Raw genomic sequence first — 19491 nt, forward strand, 5'->3', positions numbered from 1 at the left:
GCCTCATTCTGTATCAGGCAACTGAGGTGAGTGGAGCTCATCATCATACACTGGGGAAAATGTTAGAAAAATTCATATTCATATTCATATAGCTGCTGAGTAGGGCTTAGTAGCTGTTAGTGGGGTAATTGCAAATTATTTGAGTTTGAAGGGGATGAAGTGCTTGGCCCTACAGACAATAATGGTCGCATTCCCTTTACTAATGGTATACATATGTACATATATTATACATTCCCTATTTTCATCTACATATAGCAATATAGCTGGATATAGTTGTTGTGTAGGCCTATATATCTGCTAGTGGAGTAATTATGGGGATCTGAAAAGATAAAAGTGTGCTTCAAACTGCTGATAGTTTTTTCTGGTCATTAATTGTCACTCTAATGTTACCTTAATGTTACTGGCCATTCATTTTCAGTTACCTTAATTATAACCAATTCATAGGATTATTACATAATATGTAACCAATGATTTTTCTCTCTCCGCAGAAAGAATATTCGACATACAAATCAACAAATTTTTTTGACATACAAATCAACATAATTTTCGATATATAAATCAACAGAATTTTTGACATATAAATCAAGAGAAAGAATTTTTGACATATAAATCAAGAGAAAGAATTTTTGACATATAAATCAACAGAAAGACTTATCGACATACAAAAAACCATCATGTTTCGACGCATATGCAGTATTTTTAAATGTTTTACGAAAGTAAGGGTTTTTTTTATACTCATATCCTATATTTTTAGTTTTTATGGAAAAACTGTATAAACTGTTAATGACAAACTAAAATGCATGTGATGAAAAATAAAATTTCATCAAATGTACCTTTGAAAATGAAAGTGCTATAAATGTTATTTACCTGTTAACTCAGGGGTCCCCTACCACCGGGCCACGAACAGTCCTGAACTGGGCCACTGAACAATCAATACATCACTCATAAATTGGACTCTGACCCCTCCATATCCCATCCCTGATCCCTCCTGACCCACTCCCTGACCCCCCGGTCCTTGGAAAAAAATTTGGCTCTATTTTGACCAAAAAAGGTTGGGGACCCTTGTGTTAACTGATTCAAATTTGAGTTCACTGGCATAACTATAGAGGAAGCAGACTCCACAGTCGTGATGGGTGGCCCAAGAAACAAGGGGGCCTTGACCATGGGGTCATCTTTCTCTATAGCTGTTTAAGGCTGAAGAAATCACCCAGCAGCTCTCCTACCTCTAGCCAGGGAGCAGGGGAAGCAGATTGGCGGGGGACATCAGTGGTGGCAGGAAATATCAGCCAGGACTGGTGAGTGGGTGGGCGGATAGTTCTGGGTAGGTATAGCTCTGCGCTGGTCCCTCCAAAGATTTATTTATTGGGGAGGCCTAGAGCCAGCAAGTTATGGCACTCTTTGAGTGATTTAGTGAATTTGTTTCCCCATGTTATAATAACAAATAAAAAAATGAACAAATACAAAAAGTATTGTAGAAGTGATACCTATGTTAAAGCTAAAACAGCTGCATGGTGGGATGTAGCTTTAATTTATGATAATTTTGCATATATAATAGAAAAATATTCATGATTACAAATAGGGATGCACTGAATCCAGCATTCGGTTCGGGATTCGGGCAGGATTCTGACTTTTTCAGCAGGATTCCGTTTCGGCCGAGTCCTTCTGAGTCCTTTGGCCGAACCAAATCTGTGCAAATTAGGGGCGGGGAAGGAAATTGCATGACTTTTTGTTACAAAACAAGGAAGTAAAAAATGTTTTCCAATTCCCACCCCTAAATATATATATATATTTATATGCATGTGCAAATTAGGATTCGGTCCGCTATTCAGCCGAATCTTTCAAAAAGGATTCAGGGTTTCGGCCGAATCCAAAATAGTGGATTCGGTGCATCTCTGATTACAAATTTCATATATCTTTGGTTTTGGGTAGATCTAAACCAAATCCTTTCATTACTCACTGTAAGAAACAGCTTATAATAGCCTTATATTTTGTACACTTTCTGCATATCTAATATTAAATCATACTTTGTTTTCTGTATTGCTTTATAAGGAAAATGGTCTTAAGGGTTGGGAATTGCTAATTTTCCTAATTCTAACTTCTAATGGACCTATTCATTTAATTACACCTTGATCATTGCCTCTAATATTCAAACCTATTTTCTTTTGCCAGGTTAAAAAAGAGAAAAATGAAATCATTTTGGTAAGTAGAGAAACTTGTCATCCATAAACGTTTTGTTAAAGATGTCGGATAATGTAACAATTTTAAATGTACATTTTAATAAAAAATATAATAAAACTTAAAAACACTCCAAACCTTCTTCTTGAACTATGATGCATAGCCTATCATATGTTATTCCCAAGGAGCCACATTTGTTCAGTTTGTTAATTAGATTTTGTTAAATTACAAGTCAGACTTATCTGTGGATCAGTAGCCTTAGACACCAACTCTACACAAATGTATCTAACATTTCAGTTGATTTACAGATTGGCCATTGCCACCAACAATCACCTGATTGCTAAGAACCCATTTCATTGCTAATGTATAATTATCCTTTTCCAGCAAGGGGCAGTCCAGTAACCCCTTGTATTTTTATGAGAAAAGAGATGCCAACCCTGCATTCATTTATACTCAAAACTATATCTCATAGTATAATGTGTCTTTTCTTTATCTTGATCAATAATCTCTTACCCTCCTTTTTTTATTTAAAAAACAGGTACTACCGAAGATGTACACAGAAATGCCCTGTTTGGTAAGCAAATAATAGTTTATTATTAGTTATAGTTAAATAATATTAAATTAAATAAAGCAACATTACATATATGAACTGTTCTACTTTGCTGTCTTAAACAGGTGCAATCGACTGGATATGGCAATCTCCTCTGCCAGGTAAATATTTAAAAAAGGCTAACACAATTAAATCAAAACAAACCCATAATCTCATGGGAAGTATATTTTCACATTTTGCAACAAATAATTGATTTCATTTTTTTTTCCTTTCAACTAGGAACCAGTAGTAACCAATGTTAATAATATCAGTGAGGTAAGTAGGAAAACATGAAACTTTAAAAATACTTTGTCACATTGCCATATGCAATAGATATTAGTATAGCAACAAATGGATTAATTGTATGTTTTTATTCTTAAACAGAAACAACCTGAGGAAATCATTGCCCATGACATTTGCCAGGAGACAAATATTGGCCATAACAGCTGCCAAGAAGAACCTGATGAAAACAATGGTCATGACATCTGCCAGGAAGAACCTGAAGACAATATTAGCCATCACAGCTATCAGGTAAGTAGTTTTAAATGAATTAAAAAAAAAACACAACATGCCTCTTCCCCAACAATACATGGCTTTTTGCTTAATATATTTTAAAGCCTTCTTTATAAAGCCTTCGTTCTTTGTAGAGCTCAATTAATTATCTTACATTTGCTTAACAGAATCAATCATGTGATCCATGTGATCAATAAACTTCTATCTCTTTTCCAGGAGCAACCTGAGGAGCCTGGCACAGAGATCAGCCAGAGTAATGCCTCAGAGGAGGAAGAAAATCTAGAAGAAGAAAGTCTAGAAGAAGAAAGTCTAGAAGAACAAAATCCAGAAGAACAAAATCTAGAAGAGGAAGAAGAAAGCAGTAATGATAATCCATTTCCATTTCTTGAGGTATGGCTTTTTGCTAAAATATTTTAAAGCCTTCTTTGTAGAGCTCAATTAATTATCTCACATTTACTTAACAGAATCAATCATGTGATCAATAATCTTCTATCTCTTTTCCAGGAGCAACCTGAGGAGCCTGGCACAGAGATCAGCCAGAGTAATGCCTCAGAGGAAGAAGAAATTCTAGAAGAACAAGAGGAAGAAGAGAACAATAGTGATGACATGCTTATATCTAGTGGGGAAGAAGAAAGCATTAGTGATAATCTGTTTCCATCACTTGAGGTATGATTTACTATCAAGGACATTAAGACATTTTGTGCATTGAACTGATTGATTTATTGGGACATGTTTAGCTTAATGTTTATTTAGTATGGCTTTGTTTAGGCCCACTAATGTCTGGGAACCTAAAAACCAAACTGCAGTTTAAATCGCCAGTCCAGCTCATGCTAAAACACTTTAAGAACTATATATTTTTGGAGTGTCCATATAAACTGCAGTGCCTAGAGGGAAGCCATCAATGCTTATCATTACAACACCATGCTGCACACATTACATGGGGAAACCCACAAACGGGTCATTTTTTTTCTTTGCAGCTCTGGAATACATTGAAAACTTTGAAAATACATTTTACTTTTATTAAAGTTGTCTTTGAGTTAGAACTCCTGTTATATCTCTCTCTTACCAGAGCAGAATGTAGAAATTGCCACAGACAACTGCCGTGTAATTGAATAATGGGAATTATAAAAAACATTTACCTTGTCATAAATGCATGTTTTTGCACCTTCTCTATAAATCAGAATTGATCTGAAATGATCTTTGTCATTCACTCTCTCTCTTAAGCATCATCAACCAGATAATCACAGTATTGATGCTTGAGAGGAAAACATTCGGTAGAGATGAGCGCATTTTTGACGCCCATAGACTTTAATATATTTTGGCCAAATTCCACTGCCGGCAATTTTTGGCAAAGTGAAATGGGTCAAATTCGCCAATCCCTACAATCAAGATATTCACATAACACATTACCAACTTTATTTTCCAATACTGTGTCACATTGTCATATGCAATAGATATTAGTATAGCACCAAATGGATTAATTGTATGTTTTTATTCTTAAACAGAAACAACTTGAGGAAATCATTGCCCAAGACATCTGCCAGGAGGAACCTGAGACAAATATTGGCCATTTCCAGGAGCAACCTGAGGAGCCTGGCACAGAGATCAGCCAGGGTTATGCCTCAGAGGAAGAACATAATCTAGAAGAACAAGCAGAAAAAGAAAACAATAGTGATGACATGGTTATATGTAGTGATGAAGAAGAAAGCATTATTGATTATCTCTTTCCATCACTTGAGGTATGATTTTCTAGCAAGGACATTAAGACATTTTGTGCATTGAACATATTGATTTATTGGGACATGTTTAGAATAAAGTTTATTTAGTATGGCTTTGTTTAGGCCCACTTATGTCTGGGAACCTAAAAACCAAACTGCAGTTTAAATCACCAGTCCAGCTCATGGTAAAACACTTTAAGAATTATATATTTTTGGAGTATCCACATAAACTGCAGTGCCCAGAGGGAAGCCATCAATGCTTATCACTACAACATCATGCTGCATACATTACATGGGACATTGTAGGGATGAGCACTTTTTTGAAGCCCTAGACTTTCATGCATTTTGGCAAATTTTCACTTACGGTGAAATGGGTCAAATTTGCCCACCCCTACAAACAAGATATTCACATAACAGATTACTAACTTTATTTTCCAATACTGTGTCACATTGCCATATGTAATATATATATTAGTATAGCAATAAATGGATTAATTGTATGATTTTATTCTTAAACAGAAACAACCTGAGGAAATCATTGCCCATGACAATTGCCAGGAAAATCCTGAGACAAATATTGGCCATTTCCAGGAGCAACCTGAGGAGCCTGGCACAGAGATCAGCCAGGGTAATGCCTCAGAAGAAGAACATAATCTACAAGAACAAGAGGAAGAAGAAAACAATAGTGATGACATGGTTATATATAGTGGGGAAGAAGAAAGCATTTGTGATGATCTGTTTCCATCACTAGAGGTATGATTTACTATAAAGGACACTTAGGGGCCGATTCATCAAGCTCGAGTGAAGGATTCGAAGTAAAAAAACTTCGAATTTCGAAGTGTTTTTTGGGCTACTTCGACCATCGAATGGGCTACTTCGACCTTCGACTACGACTTCAAATCGAAGGATTCGAACTAAAAATTGTTCGACTATTCGACCATTCGATAGTCGAAGTACTGTCTCTTTAAAAAAAACTCCGACCCCCTAGTTCGGCAGCTAAAAGCTACCGAAGTCAATGTTAGCCTATGGGGAAGGTCCCCATAGGCTTGCCTAAGTTTTTTTGATCGAAGGATATTCCTTCGATCGTTGGATTTAAATCCTTCGAACCGTTCGATTCGAAGGATTTAATCGTTCGATCGAAGGAATAATCCTTCGATCGTACGATCGCAGAATTTGCGCTAAATCCTTCGACTTCGATATTCGAAGTCGAAGGATTTCAATTCCTAGTCGAATATCGAGGGTTAATTAACCCTCGATATTCGACCCTTGATGAATCGGCCCCTCTGACATTTTGTGCATTGAACGGATTGATTTATTGGGACATGTTTAGCATAATGTTTATTTAGTATGGCTTCATTTAGGCCCACTAATGTCTGGGAACCTAATAACTAAACTGCAGTTTAAATCACCAGTCCAGGTTATGCTAAAACACTTTGGGGTAAATTTATCAAAGAGTGAAGTTCCGCAGCTTCATTGCTATGGGATTTTGAAAGGCGTATTTATCAATGGGTGAAGTGAAAGTTCACCCTTTGATAAATACGCCTATAAAAATCCCATAGAAATGAATGGAGAGTGGCGGAACTTCACTATTAACTTCACTTATGATAAATTACCCCTTTAAGAACTATATGTTTTTGGAGTATCCACATAAACTGCAGTGCCCAGAGGGAAGCCATCAATGCTTATCACTACAACACCATGCTGCACACATTACATGGGGAAACCCACAAACGGGCCATTTTTTTCTTTGCAGCTCCGGAATACATTGCCCAAAGTTTAAAGGTGTTATTTACTAAACTCGAGTTTTTTTGGGAAAAAATGTTAATGTTTAGAGGAGAAAAAAACACTCACAATTTCAAACCTGTCACTGTTGTGTATAGGTCAATGGGAGATGTCCTTTTTACAATTTGAAGGTATCGTGGTCTGCATTGGATTTTGTCTGGTAAACCAAAAAAATTGGGGTTTTCAGGCAATAACCTGAAAAAATTAAGCAATTCAGGATTCAAATCCAAATAATTTGGGGTTTTCCCCGTTTTCGCAATTTTTCCCCCGACCTGACTGTTTCAAGTTATTTTATTGATAAATAAGATAAAATTGTGGATGGGAGTTTAGTCAAGCTTAGTTTAATACAAATATGAGAAATTCGAGTTTTAGTAAATAACCCCCTAAAAGTCTCACACACACATTAGTTCTATTAGGACAAACCATAACCCATATACAAAAGAATAATAATCTTTGTAATAGTTATGTCCACCATTAACAACACTGTTTGGGCACAAGGCCTCTTTGCTATACTAAATATAAATTAAAAAACTGCTTAACAAGGAACACAGTGAGGAATCTTATGGGGATGCCTCTCAACCTGAACAAACTAAATAAGCAACAAATTAAAAAGAAAAGCTTGCAATATTTATTCTTTTTGTCTATTTACTGAGTTGATCTAAAATAATGTTTTCCTTTACTAGGTCTGCAATGAACATGGATTTGACAAACTATGCCCGGTATGCAAAAACATTTATTACATTATTATCCCTGTTTTCAGCCTTCTCCCTCTATTCTCCCCCCACCACCTGGCATTATATTGTCTTATTTTCAAATTTTGCATTTTACTTTTTTTTAGGACCCAAGTGGCTGGATAGACCTCGAACAATGTGTTGGATCAGGAGGATTTGGAGTAATCCATAAGGTCAGATATGAGATTTTAAGATTGTAAGGGGTGGGAATGACCTACCTTTTGTGGCCCTTAACATCTCAATGTAATTCTATATATTGTATATATTTATCTATCTAGTATATAAAAGCACTGCGTATCTTGACAGCGCTATATAAATAAATGATGATGATGATGATGATGATATTCATACATATGTCATGTATCACTAAATTGCCACATATGCCAGATTTTAAGCAGGATTCATATATCCTTTTGGAGTTTGTTTTTTGTTTCTGAGACTGCAAAGACCCATGTCGTTATACTCAGGTACTTTATCAAATTCAAGTCAAAATTCACCACAAATCTGTTTTCTTTCAGGCATGGCATTTTAAGGAAAAGAAAGAAGTGGCCATAAAAGTGATCAAAGACCTTAGGGTAATGTATATTTTTTACTATTTAATTTGTTATAATGAGAATATTGCAGAAAGTTGTGTTACACATACAAATCAACTGCCAGTAAAAAGAAACTTTATAAACCATGATTAGCAAGTCGCCCCCTTATATAATGGATAGTCATAATGCAAAATGGAATTTGTAATGATTAGAAATGGACTTCTTTAAATGCCCCAAGCTCTGCTCAGCCCGGTGAAATATTCACTGGAGGTTTAATTATTTAATAAATGCAAAACTAACTATATCAACTGCTTGTAATATTTGCAGCTTATAAAAGGCAAACGACGTGTGACTTATATTCATTAATCTCTATGTAACAATACTATAAAGTAACCACCCCTAACAGAAGGGGATTTAAATCACACCAAATCATAACAAAAATATCATAACCCAGTTCAACACATTGCAAGTAAATACATGGAGCGGCATAGAAGAGAAAGAGGGGAAGTTAGATTCTATGATTGAGAGTGGACGCCATTACAGCACATCACAGAGAGACTTGAGAGAACTGATAACCTTTACTAGCTTTACGCATTCAGAAGCTTCTGATGAAGTGACTCCAGTCACGAAATGCGTAAAGCTAGTTCCCCTGCTCGCTTACACTTTTGTATTCTTAACATGGATTAATAAAGTTAACTGGCTCTATCCAAGTTTGGTTTCCTTGAGTTCTGATCCGGTGATGTCATCCCTACTATCAAGTTTGTTTGGGAAGTTAGTATCTGTGGTGTTGGCACTGTGGTACACTGATGGCAAACTAACGAATTCTATGTTTTACAACAAGGATTAAATAGTTATCAAGACCAATTTAATGATCAGTATTTCTGTATCTAGGACAATGAAGAGATCCTTGCTGAACTGTACGTACTTGAACGCGTTTCTGGCCACGACAACTTCCCTGCCTTTTATGGAGCCTTTTATCTACGGCCCAGCATTTCAAATGAAGAGGCGCTATGGGTAAGGATATACTTCTTAAATAAAAGCACATAATGGTCTTGCATTGCACATGCCAAGAAGAAGAAAATCTCAATCAAAGTTAATAAATATAACACTGATTATTTCAGACCCGTTACTGCTACTGATTACTAGGAATGTTACACAGACACACAGACAGATAGATAGATTTTAGGCAACATATATATATATATATATATATATATATATATATATATATATATATATATATATATATATATATACACTATAATATTTATATACACTATAAATAAAAACATTTTATTCTATTCTAGATTGCTATGACAATGTGTGCTGGTGGCTCCGTAGACGCCTTAATTAGGAGCACGCCCAATAGATCCTTGGATGAGACCTGGATTTCATACATATGCAAGAAAGTTTTACAGGTAAGACAGATATTAACCCCTTCATTGCTTTTCATAATCTCTGCTCACCGACTTTGCATCCTATTAATTCTAGAATATAAAAATATATACATGTTCATCATGTTTGCTTAATTCATCTTTCTAGGGCCTGGATTACTTACAGGAACTGAACGTGATACATCATGATCTCAAGGGCGCCAATATAATGTTAACTTCTACGGCCCGTGTGAAGATAAGTAAGTGACATTTATTATCTATAGGAAGAATGGATGCCACAAAAGCAAAGGGTACATTTATTGCTCATCTCAATGCCTAGCTTTTCTTAGGTATCATAAAACTTTAAAGGGGATCTCTACCCAAAAATTGCACCTTTGCATAATGCAAAAATATCATTGTAAGCATCGTTCCAATATACAGTCATTAAGAATGTTCGGTGTTTTATTTGTCTCTGTCTTTACACTCTCTTTGCACCTGGTTCAAACCAATAGTCAGCACCAGACAAACGAAAATACTGCTTCAAAAATATATTTCCATTTGTAATAACTGTAGCACCTTTCTGTATTGTCATAGATGTTATTACTGTGTTGTACAAAGTAAATTCATGCTTGTTTCTTTCAATTTCAGTTGATTTTGGCCTTGCCACAATAGGGCCCATCAGTACAAGTAATGCAGGAACCCGCTGTTGGATGGCACCTGAAGTCCATGCATGTTTTACAAGAAATGTACATTATAACTACAAGGTATAATTAATAAAATAGTTGTCATTTAGTTCAGTTTTCATTAAAGTGATTAAACAAAATGCACTCTTAAGGCAGGAATAACAAATCCATGCCAAATGTAATTTGTAGAGCTTTTTTCTCCCAGTAGAGACTCTTGAAAATGTAAAATCATAAATGTTTATAGTTGAAGTCGGCTACTGGAAATGTTTCATAGTAATAAAACGTAGCTTGGCTTTAAAGTATTAGTCATTTAGCATCCCATATTGACCCTGAGACAGGATGAGGAGGGATAGTCAGTAGAAGTATCTTTATCTTCTGTAACAATGATTATAATTTGTTTGCTAAATGGGTGTTGCTTTTATTTTCTAGGTGGATGTGTGGTCTTTAGGAATCACAGCCATAGAAATGGCAGAATACAATCCTCGTAAGTAATCTTAAATAACATTTTGCGTGCGTTTATGTTCATTTATGGAGGAGTGTTTTTAGGAAGGTCAGGGGGTATCACCTATTCTATAACAATGAAACATGTAAATCGGCCATGAATCAGAGAATCTTTTCTGTGCTTTTATTATAATGGTGTCTTCTGTAATTTACATTAGTTACTTTTCTTTTTAGTGATACACTGGAAAGCAAGATATAACTTCTTGTTTCAGAGACAGGAGCAATCAGATAAAAGATTTGCCCCCACATGTAATAAAAGGCACTAAGTTTGCCCAGGAGCAATAACCCATAGCAACCAATAAGATGTCTGCTTTTAAACAGGTGACCAGTAAATTCTACCTGCTGATTGGTTGCTATGGGTTACTACTCCTGGGCAAACTTAGTGCCTTTTATTACATAACCCCAATAGACTGTGTCTTTCCTGTATCCCCTTAGGCTAATGGCAAATAATGTGCTTTCTCTGCTGCTGAGAAAATGCAGATACAGCCATATACTGCCCTATCTGTCAAATATCTGTCTGTCACTGTGCACACGCTACAATTATTCCAACCAGACTGCATTTATTTATTTGTTATGTATGAGGGTAAGGCCACACTGGGAATTTTGGGAAGATTTGGTCGCCTAGTGACTAATCGCCTCGTCCTTGCGGTGACCAATCTCCCCAAATGCCTTCCCTCACTCTGCGCCGGCTAAAATAAAAAAATGTCGGCACTAATTCGTTTTTCGCAGTCGCCTGAAGTTTCCACCCTTCAGGCGACTTCGGAAAACGAAGCGCCGCGTGTGGTTAACGCCGGTGTTTATTATTTTAGCCGGTGCATAATGAGGGAAGGAGTTTGGGGACATTGGTCACTGCAAAGACGAGACGATTAGTCGCCAGGCAAACAAATCTCCCCAAAATGACCAGTGTGGCCTTACCCTTAAAGAAGGAAATTATTATCTCAAAAAGTTTAAATAAATCATCGATTGGTTCTGATAATAGAAACTCATCAGAATATTTGATGTAGTCACCCTCTACTGTACAATGCTGCAAAATATGTTGGCCCCTTGTAAATTTGTAAGAATAATAATATATAAATTTGTAAGAATAATAATATAATAATATTGTGTTCTACACTTACAGCACACATTAAACTCCGTGGTGCTGAGCTTTCCGAAAGGATTATGAATGGTCCAGCTCCAGCTCTAAAAGAGGATATATGGTGAGTCTTTTTTTTGTTTTTTTTACAGAAATAGGACTTAAGGTGGCCATAGACGTTACAATTACAATCTTTCCTGGAAAAAATCTTTTTGATCGATAAGCCAACCCATATTCAAGTCTTCTGCCAATATCGGTTGGCTCGTTTCCCACCATACACGCACCGAATATGGTACCAGAATTTTTTTTGTACAATATTATTGATGTGTCTATGGCCACCTTAAGCAGTGAGGGTGGGGGAATGGGGAAAGAGACACTGAAGCATAAGGCCAGGGAAGGTGTTAAAGTGGGAAAGAGATAAGTTCAATGAGCTCAAATGTCACTACTGTATCCACTCTATCCATTGCTGTGATGATGGGCTGTGTTCAAGTTATTAGTATTCTTTAAGAGACATCACCCTTTTTATAAATTCAAGAGCTTACACTTTGTTGGCCCAAATTATTCAATGAAAAGAAACATCTCCCATTTTAATTCCCTATCACCCAACAGACTTCAGTGTCCTTTTTGAATAATTCTGGCTCTGTGTTTTATTACATCATCAGTAACACTTCTGCCTTGTTTCTTTCCCCCCAGGAGTAATAAATTCCAGAGATTTCTTTATAAATGCCTTCAGAAGGATCCAGCCAAAAGACCATTCGCAAAGGAACTCCTATTAAACCGATTCATCACATATAATCGAGATGAAGACGAGGTGCAATATAGCATAGCGGAGCATATACATAAAGGTAATGCAAATGACTCATTCTCTACAATCAAAAAGCAATTACTGGGAAATCTTTAATGTCTATGTGGTTATTCAAGGCTTTAGGTATTTAAGGATTCCTATTTTGATCACTATCCACAAAATTAGGGATTTTAGGGAATTTTCATTTTCAGGTGTAATTAGTTTTTTTTAATTACTAATGGTTTTAACTCCAACCAGTTCTGCTTTAAATTGTGGAAGTTTCTATCAATTACTAACTTATCTAGCCAGTTAAGGAATCACATTATGACCATTTTTACAGTGCCCTATCATGTGCATAGATATAAAACACAGATCTTCTTGTCTAACATTAAAAACATTTTCTCCCAGGAGCAAAGAAATAAGACATTGAAGTTAAAGATTCTCTCGCAACACCTCATTAAGAAGACTTTGTCAAGACTTAGGAAGGAAATGGAAGAATAATATATAAATCCCAAAATGGATTCTACCCTTGCAAGATATGAAATGTGGCTCCTTCATTATGTTCCCAAAAGGGAAAGGAGGGAAAGGGTTGGGAACACAATGTAGGAGCCACAGTCCATCTACTTCGGATACTTTACCAAATGTTTATTTTTATATAATCTATTTAAATGTATACTTATTTTCATATATTAATAAAAATAATAAAAAACAAGCGGATGTTTGACGTTTGAATAATTAATATATAGTGTAAGAAAATGGGCTGTTGAAGAGTTGCATTAACTATAAAGGAGAGGGAAATGTTTTAGAAAATATCAACTGGGAAAAAATCAATTAGGAGAATATTATTGTGGATGATATGGATGTTACGAAAGTACCCAATGAATGAATGAAAGAAACACGTGTTGATGGCACTGGTATACAGGCAAAATAGGTAGAAGACAAATAGGTAGATAAAGTGTTGATAAAACACTTTTATGTGCAAAATGGTAGCTCCTCTTAATACAATGACTGAAACCATACAGGATGGCAAAATTTATCATGGAAAAATACAAATAAGATTTTATGGGGCATAATTACTTGTATATACTGGGTCTCACTTCCCACACTGGGAGGCAGCCAGCAGCATTTCAGGGGCTGAGATTCCACCACCCCCTGACATAGTAACATAGTAACATAGTAAGTAAGGTTGAAAAAGACACATGTCCATCAAGTTCAACCTTTTTTTTTTTTTTTTTATTAACTACCTATCTGCCAGTTGATCCAGAGGAAGGCAAAAAACCCATCTGAAGCCTCTCCAATTTGCCTTAGAGGGGGAAAAATTCCTTCCTGACTCCAAAATGGCAATCGGACTAGTCCCTGGATCAACTTGGACTATGAGCTATTTCCCATAACCCTGTATTCCCTTACTTGCTAAACACCATCCAACCCCTTCTTAAAGCTATCTAATGTATCAGCCTGTACAACTGATTCAGGGAGAGAATTCCACATCTTCACAGCTCTCACTGTAAAAAACCCCTTCCGAATATTTAGGCGGAACCTCTTTTCTTCTAATCGGAATGGGTGACCTCGTGTCAGCTGGAAAGACCGACTGGTAAATAAAGCATTAGAGAGATTATTATATGATCCCCTTATATATTTATACATAGTCATCATATCACCCCTTAAGCGCCTCTTCTCCAGCATGAACATCTCCAATTTGGCCAGTCTTTCCTCATAGCTAAGATTTTCAATACCTTTTACCAGCTTAGTTGCCCTTCTCTGTACCCTCTCTAATACAATAATGTCCTGTTTGAGTGACGGAGACCAAAACTGTACGGCATATTCTAGATGGGGCCTTACAAGTGCTCTATACAATGGAAGAATGACCCCCTCCTCCCTTGACTCTATGCCCCTTTTAATACAGCTCAAGACCTTATTTGCCCTTGATGCTGCCGACTGGCATTGCTTGCTACAGCCAAGTTTATCATCTACAAGGACTCCAAGGTCCTTTTCCATAATGGATTTGCCTAGTGCAGTCCCATTAAGGGTATAAGTGGCTTGGATATTTTTACATCCCAGGTGCATGACTTTATATTTATCAACATTGAATTTCATTTGCCACTTAGCTGCCCAGATTGCCAGTTTGTCGAGATCCTGTTGCAAGGATGCCACATCCTGGATGGAATTAATTGGGCTGGATAATTTTGTGTCATCTGCAAACACTGATACATTACTTACAACACCCTCCCCCAAGTCATTAATGAAAAAGTTAAATAAAAGTGGACCCAATACTGAGCCCTGGGGGACCCCACTAAGAACCTTACTCCAAGTAGAGAATGTCCCATTAACAACGACCCTCTGTACCCGATCCTGTAGCCAGTTTCCTATCCACGTGCAAACGACTTCATTAAGCAGAATAGACCTTAGTTTGAAAAGCAGTCGTTTGTGGGGCACAGTATCAAACGCTTTGGCAAAATCCAAATAGATCACATCTACTGCCCCCCCACTATCCAGAATCTTACTTACCACATCATAAAATGCAATCAAATTCGTCTGACATGACCTATCCTTCATAAAGCCATGCTGATTGTTGCTCATAATGCCATTCATTAGGACAAAATTTTGAATGTGATCCCTTAACAAGCCTTCAAATAATTTGCCCACCTAGCAGAGCCGAATGTCTGTGTTAAAAAACAGAAATTTGGCTCTTAAGTTTACCAGAGGTGGCTTTTTGCCGCCCCTGGTATTTGGCCATTCCATGCAGCCTGAGGCAAGTTTCTCACCTTGCCTCATTGCAGGAGCGGCCCTGGAGGCAGCAAGCAAAAAACAAGTAACAAAAAACATAAACTTAATTTATGTTTTCTTATAACAGACTTAGTTGCTACACTTGAAGCTCTAAAGACCAAACTGCAGTACTGTGCAAAACATGTAAATTAGTCCCTGATCAAGAGATACCAATAGTCTCTCTGTACAAGAGGTCGCATGTGCAATGAGCCCTTACAAACATGGAGAAGTTGTTTCGGATAAAAAGAGGATAGCCCGTGTTGGCTCAATGAGTAGCACTGTTGCCTGGCAGCAATGGGGTCCTAAATTCCAACCAGGGCACTATGTGCAAGATGTCTAAATGTTCTCCCAGTCCTCATGTCTCTGTGGCTTTCCTCCCCATACAGGTTAATTGACTCCTGATAAACTTGTCCCTATTGTGTGTGAATGTGATAGGGGCCTTAGATTGTTGGGGCAGGGACTGACGTGTAGAGTGTACATTTGTCAACCATGTTTACACCTGACACATTTCCTTGAATGCTACTGACATTAAAGTAAATTGCTGATGGGAAAACATATGCTGCATTTCAATTTCCAAAGTAGCCCAAACTTTCCTTGCAAGTTTATTTGACTGAAACAGACACGGTACAGTCATCGGACACACTTATGTTCCTACAGTTGTGAAAAACACCAAGGGCTCTAACTTACTAATATGTCTTATAAGATCCTATCATTAGCTAGTCCTCATTCAGTGGGTTCTGATTTCCATGGCTTTCACGGAGGTCTGGTTTTACCCCAGGGTTCTATGTTCACTGTAGCCTGCCCTATACCAGGCTTGAACATATCTACCCCCTACAGTAATGAGAGCAACGAGACCCTGCCCTGTATTTAATGAGGCAGATGGACAAGGCAGGTATTAGGTGTAAGATTTCAATGAGCCGGAGCACATTGTGCCTCGCTCTTTACAATACAATGTACACAGCTTAAGTACATTTTGATGAGAGCACTATTGTAATGCTGTGGACAGTGAGAGTAACTAAAAACCCATGTTTTTACCATCCCTCAATCGAGGTGAATTATCTGTGACAGTGAAACATTTTCTTTTAGGTTATCCAAAAATCAGAAAAAGATTGCTGAAGTGGATTCTTGAACCAATTTACATTATCCATATTTCCAAAGCCCTGGTTGAAGCTTTTTTGTCCTATACAATATTTAAGCCAGGATAAAATGAGAACAGATGTGTCTGGAAAGGATATTTGCTCTCCACCCAAGCAATTGCATTTAGACATTTACACGTTTAGCTGTAAAGTCAACTCCGGCAAGAGACAGGTCACCGTGTACAGTTTTTCCTGTAGAATAAATTTTAGGTGGCAGTAAATTTTAAAAGGACCAACAAAATGGTTCTTAAGTGAAACAAGTGCACTAAAAAGAGTAATTTACAACAGTGGATCCAGGATCCTATGAACTGTAATCAGCAACAGTCGGAGAGGCATAGCATAGTAACACCTGAGCTACAGAAAACATAAATGAAGATGTTTAAATGGAAATATTATGGTCCAAAAAGCAGGATTCTCAATTTGTTGTAAACTTTAAGGCAAAACATCAAGTAAATTTCTGTGCCATATTGGTGGAGGACAATGTAGACTCCCAAGCCTCCAATATAATGATTGGATACCAACTTCTACTCCAAGTTCATCTTCTGCATCTTGATCCTCAATCATATCATTTGCAAGTTGCAAGACTTAGGGTGAGACAAGGGTTCAATGAGAAGGTTATATTGACTCTCTGAGCTACAAAGTGAACTTCTAGAAATACATGCTACAGAATTTGGAACAAATTGGTGGAATGGTTTTCGGGAAGAAATTCATTTAAGTGAGAAACCATAGGATTTATAGACTTTGTACAATCCGGTCTGGATGGAGGTCTTATTACAGGTGCCTTTAGAGTAGAGACTATGAATTTTTGCCAAAACAGACAAAAGTCTGTTGACCGCCGAACGTATTAAAAAATCTGGCATGACAATGGAAAAGCTAAAGCCTCCATGGGACTTGATAACAATATTTAGGTTATTACCCGAACTTCGACTATACAATTACAAGATGTTCCCACTAAGTTACCAAGGGACATAACTTTCTACATCGTTATTGTGTTAGCTAGACTAATCAGATGTAAGGGCACAATTAATAGTCAGTGCTATGTCTACTTCTTGGGTAGTTAAAGGGGAGGAGGGTTCCTTTGAGGTGGTAGTAGAGCTGCAACATGGTCCTGAACAGACACATTCATCTCTCTCTATAAACAACGTTAATAATACTCTGTCCAATACTCTGTCCCTTAGTATAATCCCAAGCTAAGAAAAGACATAACCACACTGACTCAACACGATCTTGTGGTTTAAGGCCGGCAGCACTTAGCATTTATCTGGGTGCAGGAAACTGTTGCGTCCCAGGCCGCAAAAAATAGAGGAAGGAAAAAGGGTGAAGTTCTGCACGCCAGATTATTGGTAAAAAGCTGAAATCTTTATTAATCCATATTAAGAACACGCTGCATGGTTAGCATGACATGTTTTGCCCTCAATCATAAGCACAAAAAAGCAACGGTAAGAACATCAGTTTAAATCGTTAGACCTCACAGTGACCTCCAATGGCAGAATTAGGTATTACATTACAAAATGTATCTACCTGCTCTAAAAGGAAATGTGATTGGATACAAAATCACTGTACAACCATATTATCAATAAAACAATGAAACATGATTAGTTACACACACATTAAAAATTCTCGGGAATCAAATGCAAAAAAGTAATTCATATGAAATGTATTTACACATGGGTTGGTGGGAATGGATCCAGGTCATTAGAGATGAAAATCCCAGTAGTGACTGTATCATTTGGTACGGTCGCTAAATTGATGACCTCATATTTATATGTCGTGGATCACAGGCTAAACTGGATATGTTTTTGGAATACACTAATAATTGTGCTTATGATTAAGGGCAGCTGTGCCGAAACACATCAAGCTAACCATGCAGCATGTTCTTAATATGGATTAATAAAGATTTTAGATTTTAACCAATAATCTGGCGTGTGCGGAACTTCACCCCTTTTCCAATCCCAAACTAATTTTGGTCATTTCTCTGGTGCATGCTGTTTATGCATAGCAGGAATGAGGGAAAGGAAGGCAGCCTGTTCTATTTGAAACTGTGAAGATTGAAAGTGGAGATCAGCCCATTGTGTCTGCCCTTTCTCCAGAATCCCAGAAAGAGAAATTACACAACATACAAAAAGTATGATCGAATTTTCCTAGTTAAAGGGATACTGTCATGGGAAAGAATGTTTTTTTCCCCTAAAATGGATCAGTTAATAGTGCTGCTCCAGCAGAATTCTGCGCTGAAATCCGTTTCTCAAAAGAGCAAACAAATGTTTTTATATTTAATTTTGAAATCTGACATGGGTTTAGACATATTGCCAGTTTCGCAGCTGCCCCCAGTCATGTGACTTGTACTCTGATAAACTTCAGTCACTCTTTACAGCAAGCCCCCCCCCTCAGCCTAACAGAGCAATGGGAAGGTAACCAGATAGCAGCTCCCTAACTCATGACAGAATTCATTTAAAGGAAAGACAAAGGGTCCCCTGCACTGCCCCCTCTCCACGAATATGGCTCTACCCCCTGTAATAATGTTGCCGCTTAACTTCTGGTCCCCTGCTCTTGGGTGGTGGTTGCACTGTATATATTTATATACATACATGAGAAACTGGGGCATTGTTGAGTTTGCAATGATGAATGAATTCAAAAACTTTATTGACCTACAACCTGATTATATAATATGCCAGATGAGAACCGATATTGTACAGAAAGTTGTACAGAATTCTTGCATAGAAAACTTTACAGGTCGGTACCATAAACATTTGTCCAGTAATTTTACATCCACTGCAATAATTAATGCTTGTCAGCTGCAACCGTTACCTCCTTCCCGCCGGAGCACCATTTAGAGTAGCGGGATTTCCCAATCAATTTCCCTTTCCTTAGGCAAAACGAGGCTGATCCGTGACTTTAATGTAACACTAATATCTGATAAAAGTGAAATCTACATCAAACAAAAGAACGTAACTTTAACAGCAGACGAGAGCAGGGCTTGCCCAGTGATTCCAGCCCCAGGCCACCAGAGAAGATATACTTATATTTATTTATTTATATATTTCATTACTCCAAGCCCTGCCATTATTATTTGTACAAATAATTTATTCCAATATAATGTCATCATCCTCTGCTTGGGAAAGTCAGCAGCAGTTACAT

General features: G+C 37.2%; 1 protein-coding gene across 1 annotated transcript; it reads left to right on the top strand.

Moving 5' to 3' along the window:
- Positions 1 to 578: 578 nt before the first annotated feature.
- LOC121393203 (serine/threonine-protein kinase PAK 3-like) lies at positions 579 to 13156 on the top strand. The gene is made up of 21 exons (XM_041561079.1): positions 579 to 716; positions 2170 to 2199; positions 2714 to 2749; positions 2851 to 2886; positions 3005 to 3040; positions 3149 to 3295; positions 3494 to 3667; positions 3782 to 3943; positions 4783 to 5016; positions 5515 to 5748; positions 7461 to 7496; positions 7616 to 7681; positions 8027 to 8083; positions 8933 to 9055; positions 9349 to 9459; positions 9584 to 9674; positions 10063 to 10178; positions 10527 to 10581; positions 11719 to 11797; positions 12367 to 12518; positions 12866 to 13156. Exons 1-21 carry the CDS (start codon positions 675 to 677, stop codon positions 12877 to 12879), a joined length of 2031 nt encoding a protein of 676 aa, XP_041417013.1. The 5' UTR covers positions 579 to 674; the 3' UTR covers positions 12880 to 13156.
- The last annotated feature ends 6335 nt before the right edge of the window (positions 13157 to 19491 follow it).

Source organism: Xenopus laevis, chromosome 4S (assembly GCF_017654675.1).
Source record: "Xenopus laevis strain J_2021 chromosome 4S, Xenopus_laevis_v10.1, whole genome shotgun sequence".
Lineage (NCBI taxonomy): Eukaryota > Metazoa > Chordata > Amphibia > Anura > Pipidae > Xenopus > Xenopus laevis.